Source organism: Cajanus cajan, chromosome 5 (assembly GCF_000230855.2).
Source record: "Cajanus cajan strain Asha chromosome 5, NIPB_CcT2T_4, whole genome shotgun sequence".
NCBI lineage: Eukaryota > Viridiplantae > Streptophyta > Magnoliopsida > Fabales > Fabaceae > Cajanus > Cajanus cajan.
In genome coordinates this window covers 29,317,948-29,331,569 of record NC_138521.1, presented here as the reverse complement: position 1 = coordinate 29,331,569, position 13,622 = coordinate 29,317,948, and the positions used below count along the sequence as shown (strand labels likewise).

General features: G+C 34.6%; 1 protein-coding gene across 1 annotated transcript; it reads left to right on the top strand.

The window, feature by feature from the left end:
• The first annotated feature begins 1,685 nt into the window (after positions 1–1,685).
• Positions 1,686–2,845, top strand: LOC145957947 (uncharacterized). The gene is made up of 4 exons (XM_083074383.1): positions 1,686–1,864; positions 2,002–2,265; positions 2,462–2,554; positions 2,803–2,845. The coding sequence occupies exons 1-4, from the start codon at positions 1,686–1,688 to the stop codon at positions 2,843–2,845; spliced, it is 579 nt and encodes a 192-aa protein (XP_082930509.1).
• The last annotated feature ends 10,777 nt before the right edge of the window (positions 2,846–13,622 follow it).

The following is a 13,622-nucleotide window of genomic DNA, read 5'->3' as shown; positions in this document are numbered from 1 at the left end:
TCAAGAACCCCGGAGGAACATGGGGAGCACTTGAGGTTGGTGTTGGAAATCTTGAAAAAGAAACAATTGTACGCCAAGTTGTCAAAGTGTGAGTTTTGGTTGGAAGAGGTGAAGTTCTTGGGCCATGTTATTTCAGTAGAGGGAATTGCAGTTGATCCGGCTAAGGTGGAGTCAGCGTTGCAGTGGGAGCATCCAAGAACTGTCACGGACATTCAGAGCTTTGTGGGTTTAGTAGCTTACTATAGGAGGTTCAGTGAGGGATTCTCCAAAATAGTAATGCCTCTAACCCAGTTGACTAGAAAGGATCAGCCTTTCATCTGGACAGATGCATATGAGCAGAGTTTTGAAGAATTAAAGAAGAGGTTGACTACTTCTCTTGTGTTGGTGTTGCCTGATTCCGGTGAGCCTTTTGAAGTGTATTGTGATACTTCTCACCAGGGATTGGGGTGTGTGTTGATGCAGAACAGGAGAGTGGTGGCATATGCTTCAAGGCAACTGAAGAACCATGAGAGGAATTATCCTATTCATGACTTGGAGTTGGTAGTAATTGTTTTTGCCTTGAAAATATGGAGGCACTATCTTTATGGTGCTAGGTTCAGCGTCTTCAGTGACCACAAGAGTTTGAAGTACTTGTTTGATCAAAAGGAGCTGAACATGAGGCAGAGACGGTGGATGGAATTTCTGAAGGATTGTGACTTTCAGTTGATGTATCACCCATGGAAGGCCAATGTAGTGGCGAATGCTCTTAGTAGGAAATCCATCCACATGTCTGGTTTGATGGTAAAAGAGTTAGAGCTGGTGGAGGAATTCAGGGATTTGAATCTCTGTGTGGAGTTAGCTCAAGATCTAGTTGTGGAATGACTGCCATAACTAGTTAGTTCTTGAAGCAAGTTAGGTTGAAATAGTTGCAAGATCCTGAGTTGGTGAAAATTTTTGGGTTGTTGGGTATCGAGAAGGCAGATGGTTTTGAGTTGGGTGGAGATGGAATTTTGAGGTTTAAGGGCAGAATTTGCCTACCTCGTGATTTTGAGTTGAAGAAAGCTGTTTTGAAGGAAGGCCACAAGAGTAGACTTAGTATACATCCTGGTATGACTGAGATGTACCAAGACCTCAAGAATACTTTCTGGTGGTCTAGTATGAAGAGAGACATTGTTGAATATGTGGCGGCCTGTCTGACCTGTCAGAAGGCAAAAGTAGAGTACTAGAAACTAGGTGGTTTGTTACAGATGATGGAGATTCCAGAGTGGACGTGGAATAGTATCACTATGGATTTCATAGTGGGGTTGCCTAGGTCAGCTAGGAATAGTGATGCTATTTGGGTTATTGTTGATAGATTGACCAAGTGCGCGCATTTCTTGCTTGTCAATATCAAATGGTCCTTGGAGAAGTTGACGCAGTTGTATGTGAGGGAAATAGTACGGTTGCACGAGGTGCCTTCTAGTATTATTTCAGACAGAGATTCGAGGTTCACTTCCAAATTTTGGCAGAGTCTACATCGACCCTTAGGCATGAAGTTAAGGTTGAGTTCTGCTTATCATCCACAGACGGATGGTCAATCAAAGAAGACAATCCAGTCCTTGGAGGATTTGTTGAGGGCTTGTGTGTTAGACCACTTGGGGAGTTGGGAGGAAGTCCTACCATTGGTGGAGTTCACTTACAACAATAGCTTTCATGTTAGTATTGGGATGGCACCATTTGAAGCCCTGTATGGTAGGAGGTGTAAGACTCCTCTGTGTTGGTATCAAGATGGTGAAATAGTGGTTGTGGGGCCGGAGTTAGTCTTACAGACTACTAAGAAAGTAAAGTTGATTCAGGAGAGAATGAAGACTACTCAGAGTAGGCAGAAATCATATGCTGATAAAAGGTGAAAGCCTTTAGAGTTTGCTGAAGGGGAACATGTGTTTCTAAAGGTGACCCCAACCTCTGGTGTAGGAAGGGCGTTTAGGGCTAAGAAATTAACACCTAGGTTTGTTGGTCCTTATCAAATCACCCATCTTGTAGGTCGGCCACATATCAGTTGGCTTTGCAACCGTTTCTTTCCAACCTACACAATGTGTTTCATGTTTCCCAATTGAGGAAGTATGTCCATGACCCAAGTCATGTAGTTGAGTTGGATGAAGTTCAGGTAAAGGAGAACTTGACATATGAGAAGTCGCCTGTAGTTGTGTTTGAGTACAAGTTGAAGGAGTTGAGGGGCAAGTCTATTGGCTTAGTGAAGGTTCTTTGGAATGCAACTAATGGTGAGGCTACTTGGGAAGTTGAGCAGTAGTGTAGAGAGCAGTATCCTTCCTTATTCCCAAGCAAGTCTATTTTCGAGGATGAAATATCTTGTTGTTAGAGAGGTTTTAAGACTCGCAAGCTCTTCTTCTTCCTCCTTCCCCTCAACACTCTCATTTTCTCCTCACTTCCTTTTCCTTGTTCCAAATTTCTAAACTTCCTTGTGGTGCTTTTGTTGCTGAAGGTTAAGAGTAGAGGTGAGGATTTCTAGTCAAAAGCGCGGACCTTCTCCTTCTTCTTCTTCCTCTCCCCGAAGCTCGAATTCTACTTCTCTAAGGTAAGGGAAGTTAGATTGTAAACTTATTTGTTGTATGGGAGTTTAAGAACTCATTTGAAGTAAGAATGTTGAGAATCATTAATTGATTTGAAGAATTTCTCATTTTCGGGGTTTCGAGAAAATTGGGAAAAATGGTGATTTTTATGTGTTTGATGGTTGCATGTTGAAATAAAGCTTGTTTTTGAGTTGTATGATGTAAATGTATTTCATTTCATGAATTGCATGTGTTTGAGTTGGCTAATTTTCAGGTTTTTGGTTGAAATTTTTGAAGTTGTGAAGGTTGCTATTTGAATTCGCGCCAGGCGTAGTTCTTGGCGTCGGGCGTGCGTTCATCAGGGAACTCCATTGTCCAATCATGCTAGATGGGAGGTTGGTTGCGCCATGTGAGATTAGGAATAAAAGTCTCTATATGAATCACACTGGGCGTGGGGAGAACCATGCCAGGCGTGATATCAGATAGTGGCCAAAAATTTTGAGTTACTGATATGGCGTCGGGCGCGATCTAAGAGCACCAGGTGTAGAGAATCCTTGAGGGTCTTTGCCTAGGGTGGCATCGGGCGCAGAATGAGCGCGTCGAGCGTGAGACCCTGGTGAGGTCTCTGCCTAATTTGTGCCGAGCGCAAGTTTAGCACGCCAGGCTTGGGAGAATCTTGGAAGTCTGTGCCTACCAACTCGCCCGGTGTGATATGCTATGCCGGGCGTGGGAGATCTTTAGAGCTCTCGGGTTGCGTTCAGGTCAGGCGCGAGTTTACTTGCGTCGGGCGTGATGTGATTGATTATATGACTAAGAAAATGTTGAATATTGTGATATGATGAGAAGATGTAGTTGTGTGTTGAATTGTAGTTGTATAATTGTGAAGAAATATTGTATGTATAATTTGGATAAGTTGTTTTGTTGCTAAAACATGTTGTTAAACGCTGTTGAAGTGTGTTGTTAACTGTCGAGTTGACTACGTTGTAAAGTTGAAAGTTAATTGAAAAGATGAGTTGAAAAGTTGTGTGTTGGTTAAGTTGTTGAGCTGAGCTATGTTGTTAAGTTGAAAGTTGATTCAGTTATGATGATAAGTTGTTGATCACTAGGACTAGAGGAGATATTTTCGAAGTTGCTCATCCCATTGTGCGGATTGAGATAGTTGTGGTGCTCTAAGAGCCCAATTTGTTGAAAACCCTCCTTGGGAAGTTGTCCTTGGAGTGGACGTTGTGTTGTTCTCCTCTACGACTTAGTTGGTCCCGTGTATGGGTAAGGTCGAGGCACACATGTACAAAGCGACCACGGTATAGGGGCCAGGTCAAGCTATACCAATTACAAGCGGCCAATTTGAGTAAAGTAAGAAGTCTGGAACTTAGTTCCTAACTGAGTATCGGAGGGTTGTAGTATTTGGAGGATAGTCGGTAGGCTCATCCCATAGATGGCTTAGTTGAGCTAGCTAATGCCGTGGTAGGCCTAAACCTAGTTGTTCTATCCTGACATAGTTCTATACTTCCTTGTTTAAGTGGCAAAGTCTGAAAAATCGTGAAGTTGTGGATAGATATCCAAATTTGTTGTTTACCTAGAAAACCCAAAAAGGTTATGTGCTGTCGGTTCGGTAGGACCTAACCACTTAGACTGCTCACCCATGTTGTAGGAGATTTCCAAGTTGAATTGCATGACGATGCAAAAGTTGTTGATGAGTTGAATTGATGTTGATATGAGTTGTATATATGTTGTTATGTTGTGAAGCTGTGATTCAGTTGGGTGTTGTTATGTGTTGAATGTTGAATTGTTGAAATTATTGTTCTATTTTAAAGTTGTAAGTTGTCTATATCTATATGTTGATTATTTTTACTAGCTTACCCTTGCATGTTTCCATGTGGTTTGGACTGCGATGATCATACTGTGTATGGGAGCAGAGCAGGGATAGGCTGGAGAGTAGTAGCAATGCCACAGGTGATGGCTGGAGCTGATTTTGTGTAGGCTACCTCGGTGTAGCATTTTGTTAGTATTAGACATACTTTGACTTGTTGAGCCTCAGGTTGGATATATGTATATATTCTTTTTGTATGCATATTCTACTTTTGTATAGTGTTATTCTGCAGTGTGACGGTCAGGCGAGTCGTTACAATTATAATATGTACACTGTTAATGTGAAATTATATACTAAATTAAGATAAACCACTAATTTAGTTTAGTGGTTATAGTTATAAAAGACTAGTCGTAAAAAGATTTAGCCTCATCAATTAACTCCGACTCAAAAATGATTAACTATTCTATCTACGGAGAAGGGTCTCTATAATATATTCTAAAGAATTGTAATAGTTGTAATATTAAGATTTCTCATCAATTAACTCCAACTCAAAAATGATTAACTATTCTATCTACGGAGAAGGGTCTCTGTAATATATTCTAAAGAATTGTAATAGTTGTAATATTAAGATTTTTTACGATGTATTGCTCTTAAATAAATGTTATAAATTTAACGATTTGGTAATTTATAATTCAACAACTAAAGTACTAAAAAACATAAAATTAAAATTATTATGTAAATAGTTTATATATATATATATATATATATATATATAAAAGAAAGGATTTGTTTACTCTAAGAATAAGTTTATTTAGATTTACTCCTTTCAATAACTGATGTTTTACATCAAATGTCAACGATCTCATCGTTAAATTTAAAGTTTTTAATGCATAGATCAAATTTGTAAGTTTTTTTAAAATTTGAAAACCATTTGATATTTTATTTTATTAATTCAAATTGACGGATAATCATACAAGTATTTTATACATTGATTTGAATTAATGAAAAAAAAAGTATCAAATGATTTTTATTTTTTTTAAATTTGCAAACTTGATTTATATATTAAAAACTGTAAATTCGACGGTTGGATTATTAAAATTTGATGTAGAACATGAGTTATTAGATGGAATAAGTCTAGGTAGACTTACTCCTAGAATAAAAGGATCCGTCTACTCTAACAGTATCAAAAAATTCATTGTTTATATTAATTTGAGTTAATGAAATAAAATATCAAATAATTTTTAGTAATTTAAATATATTTATATATATATATATATATATATATATATGAAATTAACTAATTGAAAACATAAATGCGCCTCAATGAATTTATAACATACATAGATCCTATATGTATATACATAACTACAACTACTTGTACAAAATTCACTTGCTAAACCTCTCCAAGAAAGTAAGAATTTTCCTTCTCATCCATGCTTAGGCATGGTAGATATGGTTTGTTGTCCGTGGCCATGCCTTGGTCAGCCATCAAGCCAAAATAACCTCTCAAAGTCTTCCTTTGCAAAGGTGGTGTCCTCTTCGGTGAATCCATGCCTCACCTCACTTCCTAAACCTTGCTGGAGAGTCCCTTGCAATCAAGATCCCGGAAGATGCTTACCAAGAGGGGCTTGCAAGATGCTCTAAACATTTGCATGGGCGTGTCCTCTTGGCTAAAGGCCAAAAACCACTCAAGACCGTGGAGATAATAGCTAAACTATCTAAGTTGTGGAGTCATCTTGCTGGCTGGTCTATCATCTCCCTAGGGAGGGGATTCTTTGAGCTTGAATTCAAGAATGATCATGACCTTGGCATGGTTCTTGCAGCTGGTCCATGGAGTCTAGACCCGGGGCTGCTAAGGCTATCTCTTTGGAAGCTAGATTTCAACCAAGAACCTACAGGAACACGTTTGCTCAGGTGTGGCTACGTATACTAGATCTTCCACAAGAATATTGGAGTCCAAGAATTCTTCTTGCTGTTGCCTCAACTGTGGGAACTCCAATCTCCTTAGACAAGGCTACGTTGAACCGGACCTATGGCCATTTTGCGAGAGTTTTGATTGAAGTAGACCTCTCAAAAACGATTCCTACGCAGCTGATGGTTGAAAGGGAAGGTTATGCGTTTTACGTATCATTTGAATTTGATAGGCTACCATTATTCTGTACTAAATGTCATTGCATAAGACATGAGGAAGTTGCATGCCCACATGCAGGATTTGAAGCACGTAACCAAGACAACCAAAATTCAAAGAAGGACCCACGTAAATCAGCTGTAATGGCTGGCGCATACGTAGCAGAAGATAATTCTGCAACGGCTGGTGCAACCGGGAGCGGGTCTGCTGATCATGATCAAGTAGGTGATGCAGCAGCTGCAGGTTTGGATCCAAATGCAACCATGACGAATGCAGCAGCACACGTTGTAGATAATTCTGCAATGGCTGATGGTTCTGGTGCAACCGGGAGTGTGTCTAATGATCATGCTAATCAAGTAGGTGATGCAGCAGCTGCAGGTTTGGAGACGAATGCAGCAGCTGCTGTACATGGTAATGATGGCACCAAAGCAGGTGCTGGCCCATCTCAATCAGGCGGTGCTGCCACAATTAACAAGGCAGATGATGCAGCAACTGTTTTAGCCTTAGAGTTATCCACGAAGAATGTTGCACCAGCTGCTAAGGCATTAGCTTCAACTGCTACACCAGCTTCTGCCGCTCAACCAGATGCTGATTCAGCTGCTAAGGCAGTAAATGTGACTTCAAAGATTACAATTGAAGATGACAAAGCTAGTCACAAAAAAGGGAGACTAGCTAAACCAAGGAATGCAAGGGTCAAAAAAGCTCAGGCTACAATAGCTGTGGAAGGTGACTTGCTGGACCAAAAGAGTTGGACTTTGGCATCAATTCTGGATAATGCAGCAACTGTACATAAATCACCAGCTACTGCAATTGTGATCAACAATGCTGGTGCAGTAGTTCACTCAACTGAATCAGCTGAATCAGAGGTGGACAGCACTCCTCAGGGCAGGTGCCTCAAGTCTACTGCTGAATTTAGTGATGCCCAAATTAATGCCTATTTGCTGAGGTCTGCAGCAAAGGCTGCCAAAATGGCTGACAAAGCCTCTAACTCCTCTTAGAATGTATATATTTTTGTTTTGATTTGGAGTAGTAATGGATCCAAAGTGATTTCTTTGGATCATGCCAACCGATTGGCATTGCTAGGTTACATTGTATTTTTGTTACTTTGGCTTCGGCCTATGACACATTTGTTTTTCCTTTTCTTTACTTTCATTTTACCGTGGGTTTTGGTTTGGTCGCCCCACTTGTACTTTTACATTCTTTTATATTTTAGTTCTTTTTGATATGCTGCAGAAGAATGGTGTGGTCCGAGGTGCTAACCTAGTTAGGATCTCTGGACTACATAGTGATGCACTAGCATATCTATCTTTTTCAAAAAAAAAAATATACACAACTACAATGAATCCAACTAAAAGCATAAAAATCCTAATTGTCGGTCAAACAACAGCTATAGTCGAGAGGACATCTACATAAGAGTAGCCAAATCCACACAACCATCCTCTAGCATGGGTCCCAAAATATGGTCTTCCTCCACCCTATTCGTGTCTTACGCCTATAATAAGTATAGTCATCAAAGTCCAACTACATAAAATATGCAAGGATAAACTTACATAAACAACATAGCGAGTATAGAGATAAGATACAACTAAACTATTAACACAACAACACCTCAACTTAGCATATGAATACTACCATTCCTCAACACAACATATGTAATCAACTTAATAGTCTACAACAAACTATTTCACAACACAACAACTTCCCAACATTTTAGCATGTCAACATATATTAACTACACAATGTTAAATACAAAACAACACAATGTGTTACCATGCATCTCTACTAAAAGATCTCTTACAACACATGTGAGTAGTCTAAGTGGCTTAACCCTATTGAACCAATTTAACAATGTGATTTTTTTAGGCTTGTTAGATCGACAGATTTGGATAAAAATCTACAACATAAGATGTTTTCTCAGATTTTTCCACTTAGACTAGGAAAGCTCAATATTTCTATCAAGATTAGGACAACATGAATGTGAGCATATCATGGCCTTAGTATGAATAACTAAGCATATTATGAAATTAGCTCGTCAACTACCTACCAAATACTGCTCTTCTTTTGGTACTTAGTTAGGGATATTGGCCCCGACCTTGTACCATACTCATCTTGGTCACTTTGTACAAATATGGTTTGACCTTGCCCCGATACGAATCTATATATTAGTTACTTTATACACATATAACTCAACCTAGTCCTCATATGACATCAACTAAGATCTCAGAGGAGACTCAACACTCCACTTCAAAAGTCAACTTCTCAAGAAAGGGTTTTCAACAACTGGGTCAATCAACATAGCTCAACAACATGTTTTAAGCATTCACAACAAAACTATTCTCGGTACAACTCATCATACAACTCCAATCTCAATCAACTTATAGTTTTCTAAAAATTTAAATATCCACATACATCATCCTAGACCAATGTATAAAAAACTAGAATCATACAATAACTTAAATCATGTAAGCAATCCAATTTACTAACATATGTTCAACACTTAGTTAACAAAACAACAAGTTTTCATTTAGAAACTCATGTTTGATGTCATTCTCCCTATGTTCGACATCACTGAGGTAGAGAGCCTGTGACTCACCCAAGCTGGGCGCCAAACTATCCACGCCTGGCATTGCTAAACCCACTCCCAATCTCATTTAGGTAGAGAGTCTCTGCCTAACTTACGCCAAACATCATAACACTAGTGTCCGACGTTGTTTAAGGTTTAGGGTTTAGGTAGAGAGAGCTTCTATCTTGATCACCCCATCACCACTTAATTGGGACTTGATGTCATTAAGTGAGAGAACTCTCCTCTAACTCTCGCCTGACACTACCAATCTCGGCCTCTAACTTGCATCACTCTCAACTCCATGAAGTTGCGATGATGAATTTTTCACTTGACAAAATTGTATTTTTTTTCCCAATCTACTTAATAACACATACATATACACTTCAAAAAAAACTCAAATTCAACATTAAAATCAACATGCAATTTATCTAAGCCAAGATTCACCAAATTCCCTTCAACATGTTCAAGAACAACTACAACCCAACATAAGATTTCCACTTTATAATCATCATCACAACCACTATTTCAATGAAAATCAAGTATATGCAACTCAACAATTCACCAAAATCAAGTTATAACTTCCCTTACCTCCGAATCAACTAGAAATACAAGGGAGGAAGAAGGAAAAACTATCCAAGAAAATATCGCATGCAACCACCTCCACCACATCTCAAATTCTCAACCTTCAAAACCTTGAGTCTCAACTGCAAAGAAGGAAAAACTATCCAAGAAAACATCGCATGAAATCACCTCCACCACATCTCAAATTCTCAACCTTCAAAAACCTTGAATATCAAATTCTCTATCCTCTGCTAAAAATAATTCCAAAACAACTAAAATTCATAAAAATTCCTTAATTCTTAGAGTCTTACCACTATTAAACAATTAATCACAATATTATATTAATAAAAATCAACAATTAATAACAATTCACAAAAAAATTATAGTCTTACACAAATCAACTTATATAAATAAATGAAAAAAAAATGAATGAATTAAAAAATATAAAATTAAAAGATAAATCGCTAAAAAAAGATAAATTAATTAATTGATTGATAAGACACTTATATTAGATTGTGTTTGAAAATAGAATGTATAGAAATAATTAATAATAGAATAAAAAAATTAATTTATTTAATTTTATCCAATAAACAATCTTATATTATTATTATTATTTTTTCAAAACAATACTTTTATTATTTCAAATGATTCTATTTTATTTCAAAAACACAAATTTAAAACATTATATGTATCTTCTGATTATTTATTGATTAATTTTAATCATCCAATAAATGTTCAGCAACAAAATTATCAAAGTCTTTTTTTTTTTTTTGAAAAAACATAATATCAGATTTTTAATCGGTAATAAGGGATAAAAAGAAGGCTTTGAAAGTAGTTGCAATCACCTTAAGAAACCAAAGGTTTTTTTTATCACTTTTCTCACATTTTATTTTAACCTAAAATGTATTTTCTTAAATGCTTCCCCTCCTACTTATAATACCGCACATTAGTTAGGTTATTACTTTTGCTTATCTATTGCATTATAAATATCACGTTACTTATGCATTATAATATTTGGTCATATCAAACTACATTCAAAAGTGCACCATTTTATCAATAAAATATTTGTAACAATTAATATTTATTTTTAAGTTAAAATAATCATTATAGTAAATAGTTATTATAAATAATTATTATAAGGTTAAAATAATAATAAATATCATTGTTATAAAAATTAATAATTTAACTATACTATTTATTTTCGATATTAACATAAAAATAAGTTATATGGATAATAAAATTTGTGCAAATATTTTTCATAAATTTAAAATAACATATACTTTACATATTCTTATACAAGTCTATTGCATTATTTTTCACATTTATAATTGTTAAAAATACATGGGTGTTAAAAGAAAATTCTTACTTCAATACTAATACTGACCATATTTTAACAAATTAATCTTTTTACAATACTCTAAAAATAAAAATTATAAAAATTTACATCTAGACTTTACAGAATAATTAAAAAAAAACAAAAAATTCATTGTTGTCAAATAATTAATTTAAAAAAAATATATTTAAGTAAAAAAAAAATATATTTTTTTTAAAAAATTCAAAACAACTAAATAAATCCAATTAAACATACATTCGCAATTCGTAAATAACACATGTCACTACAACATTTACTAATAAAATATCTTCATTTAACACAAAATCTTTGTTGAACAATAAAATAATTATTATAATTTTAAAATATTGATAAAAATAATTATCATAAAAACTAATAATTATTATCGATATTATACTATAGATTATTAATATTAACATGAATGACTTGTAAAGACAACTAAAAGTTATGAATATATTTTTTCATAAATTTACATTAATATGTAAATTATAAAAATTTTAAAAGTATTACAAAAATAAAATATTTTTACCCGTACACCGCATGCACATGGAGTCCAGTTTAAGGGAAATTTTTTGGTTTAGTGTAAAAACAAACAAAAAGGATAGATAATTTTTCTTAAAAATTATATCACCAAACATAAATAACAAATAACGTCTGGATATTAAAAAAAAAAAATTGTAGGTACAAGTGAATTAAACTCAAATCTTTTAAATAATATTAGTCATGCACAAACATGTTTATTATATATAATATAATTAAAATTTATACTAAATTATATATATATATATACATATATATAATTAAATATTATATTTGAATATATATATATATTATATTTAAAATTAGTATAAATAAATATTTTTAAATATAAATTATATTTTAAATTTATGAAAAATAATTTGTATTGTAACAAAAAAAAATTACTTTTAAGATTACTGATAATTTATTTAAAAAATATTAATATTTAATTCATAAGTAATTATTAATTTATTTATAAATATACTAATAATATTATTGATACTAATTTATCAAAAATATTATAATACTAATATTATATATAAATTGTATTTATATAATAATAATAAATATAGATATGTTATCATTTAATACAAAAGTTAAAAATTATAATATATGTAATTTAAATAAATTAACAATTATGAAAGACACTAAAATCATACAATTGTTACCTGAAGGCTGAAGCAATTAAAATTGTTCGATTAAAAGTCAGAGAACTAAAATCATACATTACAATACTTGAAACTAAAATTACTCAATTAAAACTTGTAGAACAAAATCCCACAATTAAAATACTTGAAAAATCAAAAAACACATTTAAGAAAGAAAAAGAAAGAAAATATATATATATATATATATATATATATATATATATATATATATATATTATAACAGTAGCAAAAAAATTGGTGTCTAGATATGGTGACAATGACAATGTTTGTTCACAACTGCATATAAGAAGCTTCAATTTCACCATGTCTAACAAATTTTTCGTATCAGGAAATTTGTCTTAGTTGTCATACTTTCATTCAATGTGTTGTATTTCAAAGCTCTTAAGTCAGAACATTACTTTTTTTTTTTAAACACTTGATAAAAGTGTCTCAAATAGCTGCAGAATCATCTTTTACCTATTTTCATTTTCAATCCATTCTTTCTCATAGTTCGAGACATGTGCAAATAATAATCCAAACACACCATAACTTCACATGGTGTTTGTTTTTACCGTACGCCCCTCTCATTCATGTCGGTGACAAAATCATGATTTGAAACAGTTCTATGTACATTTGCCAAGTCGTAAAGACAATTAAGCACGAAATATGAGATATGAAAGACTAGTTAATTAATATATGACTATACGAGAGACTATTTATTAGGAACATGTGTTTGACAATGAATAAAACTCATACCAGACTCAAGCATGTCCACCATATTCAACTATTATTTACAATTTCACGATCGCCCCACTAGTTCAAGAAGAAACATAAGTCTGATCGCCCCACTAGTTCAAGAAGAAACATAAGTCTGATACGTGAACATAGTCAACATAAACAAAATAGTCAGTAACGTAACTAGCAACTATAGATGCTTCAAGCATATATATTAAGAAGGTATATTGTCATTGCATTATCCTTTTTTAAGCACATATTTGTAGTACATAGCACCAACACCAGTTACCAGTGCAACTAGGCTGCTACCCTGGCAGACTCCGCAATTGATGAAAGACACACCACAACCATAACAAGACACACCAATACCAATTCACCCCCACGACAGCACAGCGCACCACAACCACACCAGCATACACAATTTTCATAAAAAAATACACTAAACCAGTAAAGGAGAACACATAATATTCCCTTTAATTAGAACTTAATTTGTTAAACCAAAACAGAAGTTCCAAAAACGCAACAATATCCTATCTTATAACACATATACCAGCAAGGTAAACCAGTCGATCCCAAAAATCTGCAAGACCACCTCAAAACCACTGCAACACTATCTACACCATTATTGTGCCTCAGGCCCGCCCCACCATAACACTGACACTCACGCTTCGCTGATCAAGTCATATTATGTCACATCACCAACTCTTTTCCAACACAGTCAATAATCAAACGGATTGGGTCAACATTTACATAGTTATGTCATTGACTATTCATAAACGG

Excerpts from the sequence above, each read along its gene's own strand:
- LOC145957947 (XM_083074383.1), top strand. The coding sequence starts at position 1,686 with ATGGCACCATTTGAAGCCCTGTATGGTAGGAGGTGTAAGACTCCTCTG. Across the intron at positions 1,865-2,001 it reads AAATCATATGCTGATAAAAG|GTCGGCCACATATCAGTTGG; the intron begins GTGAAAGCCTTT and ends CCCATCTTGTAG. Across the intron at positions 2,266-2,461 it reads GCTACTTGGGAAGTTGAGCA|GTTAAGAGTAGAGGTGAGGA; the intron begins GTAGTGTAGAGA and ends TTGTTGCTGAAG.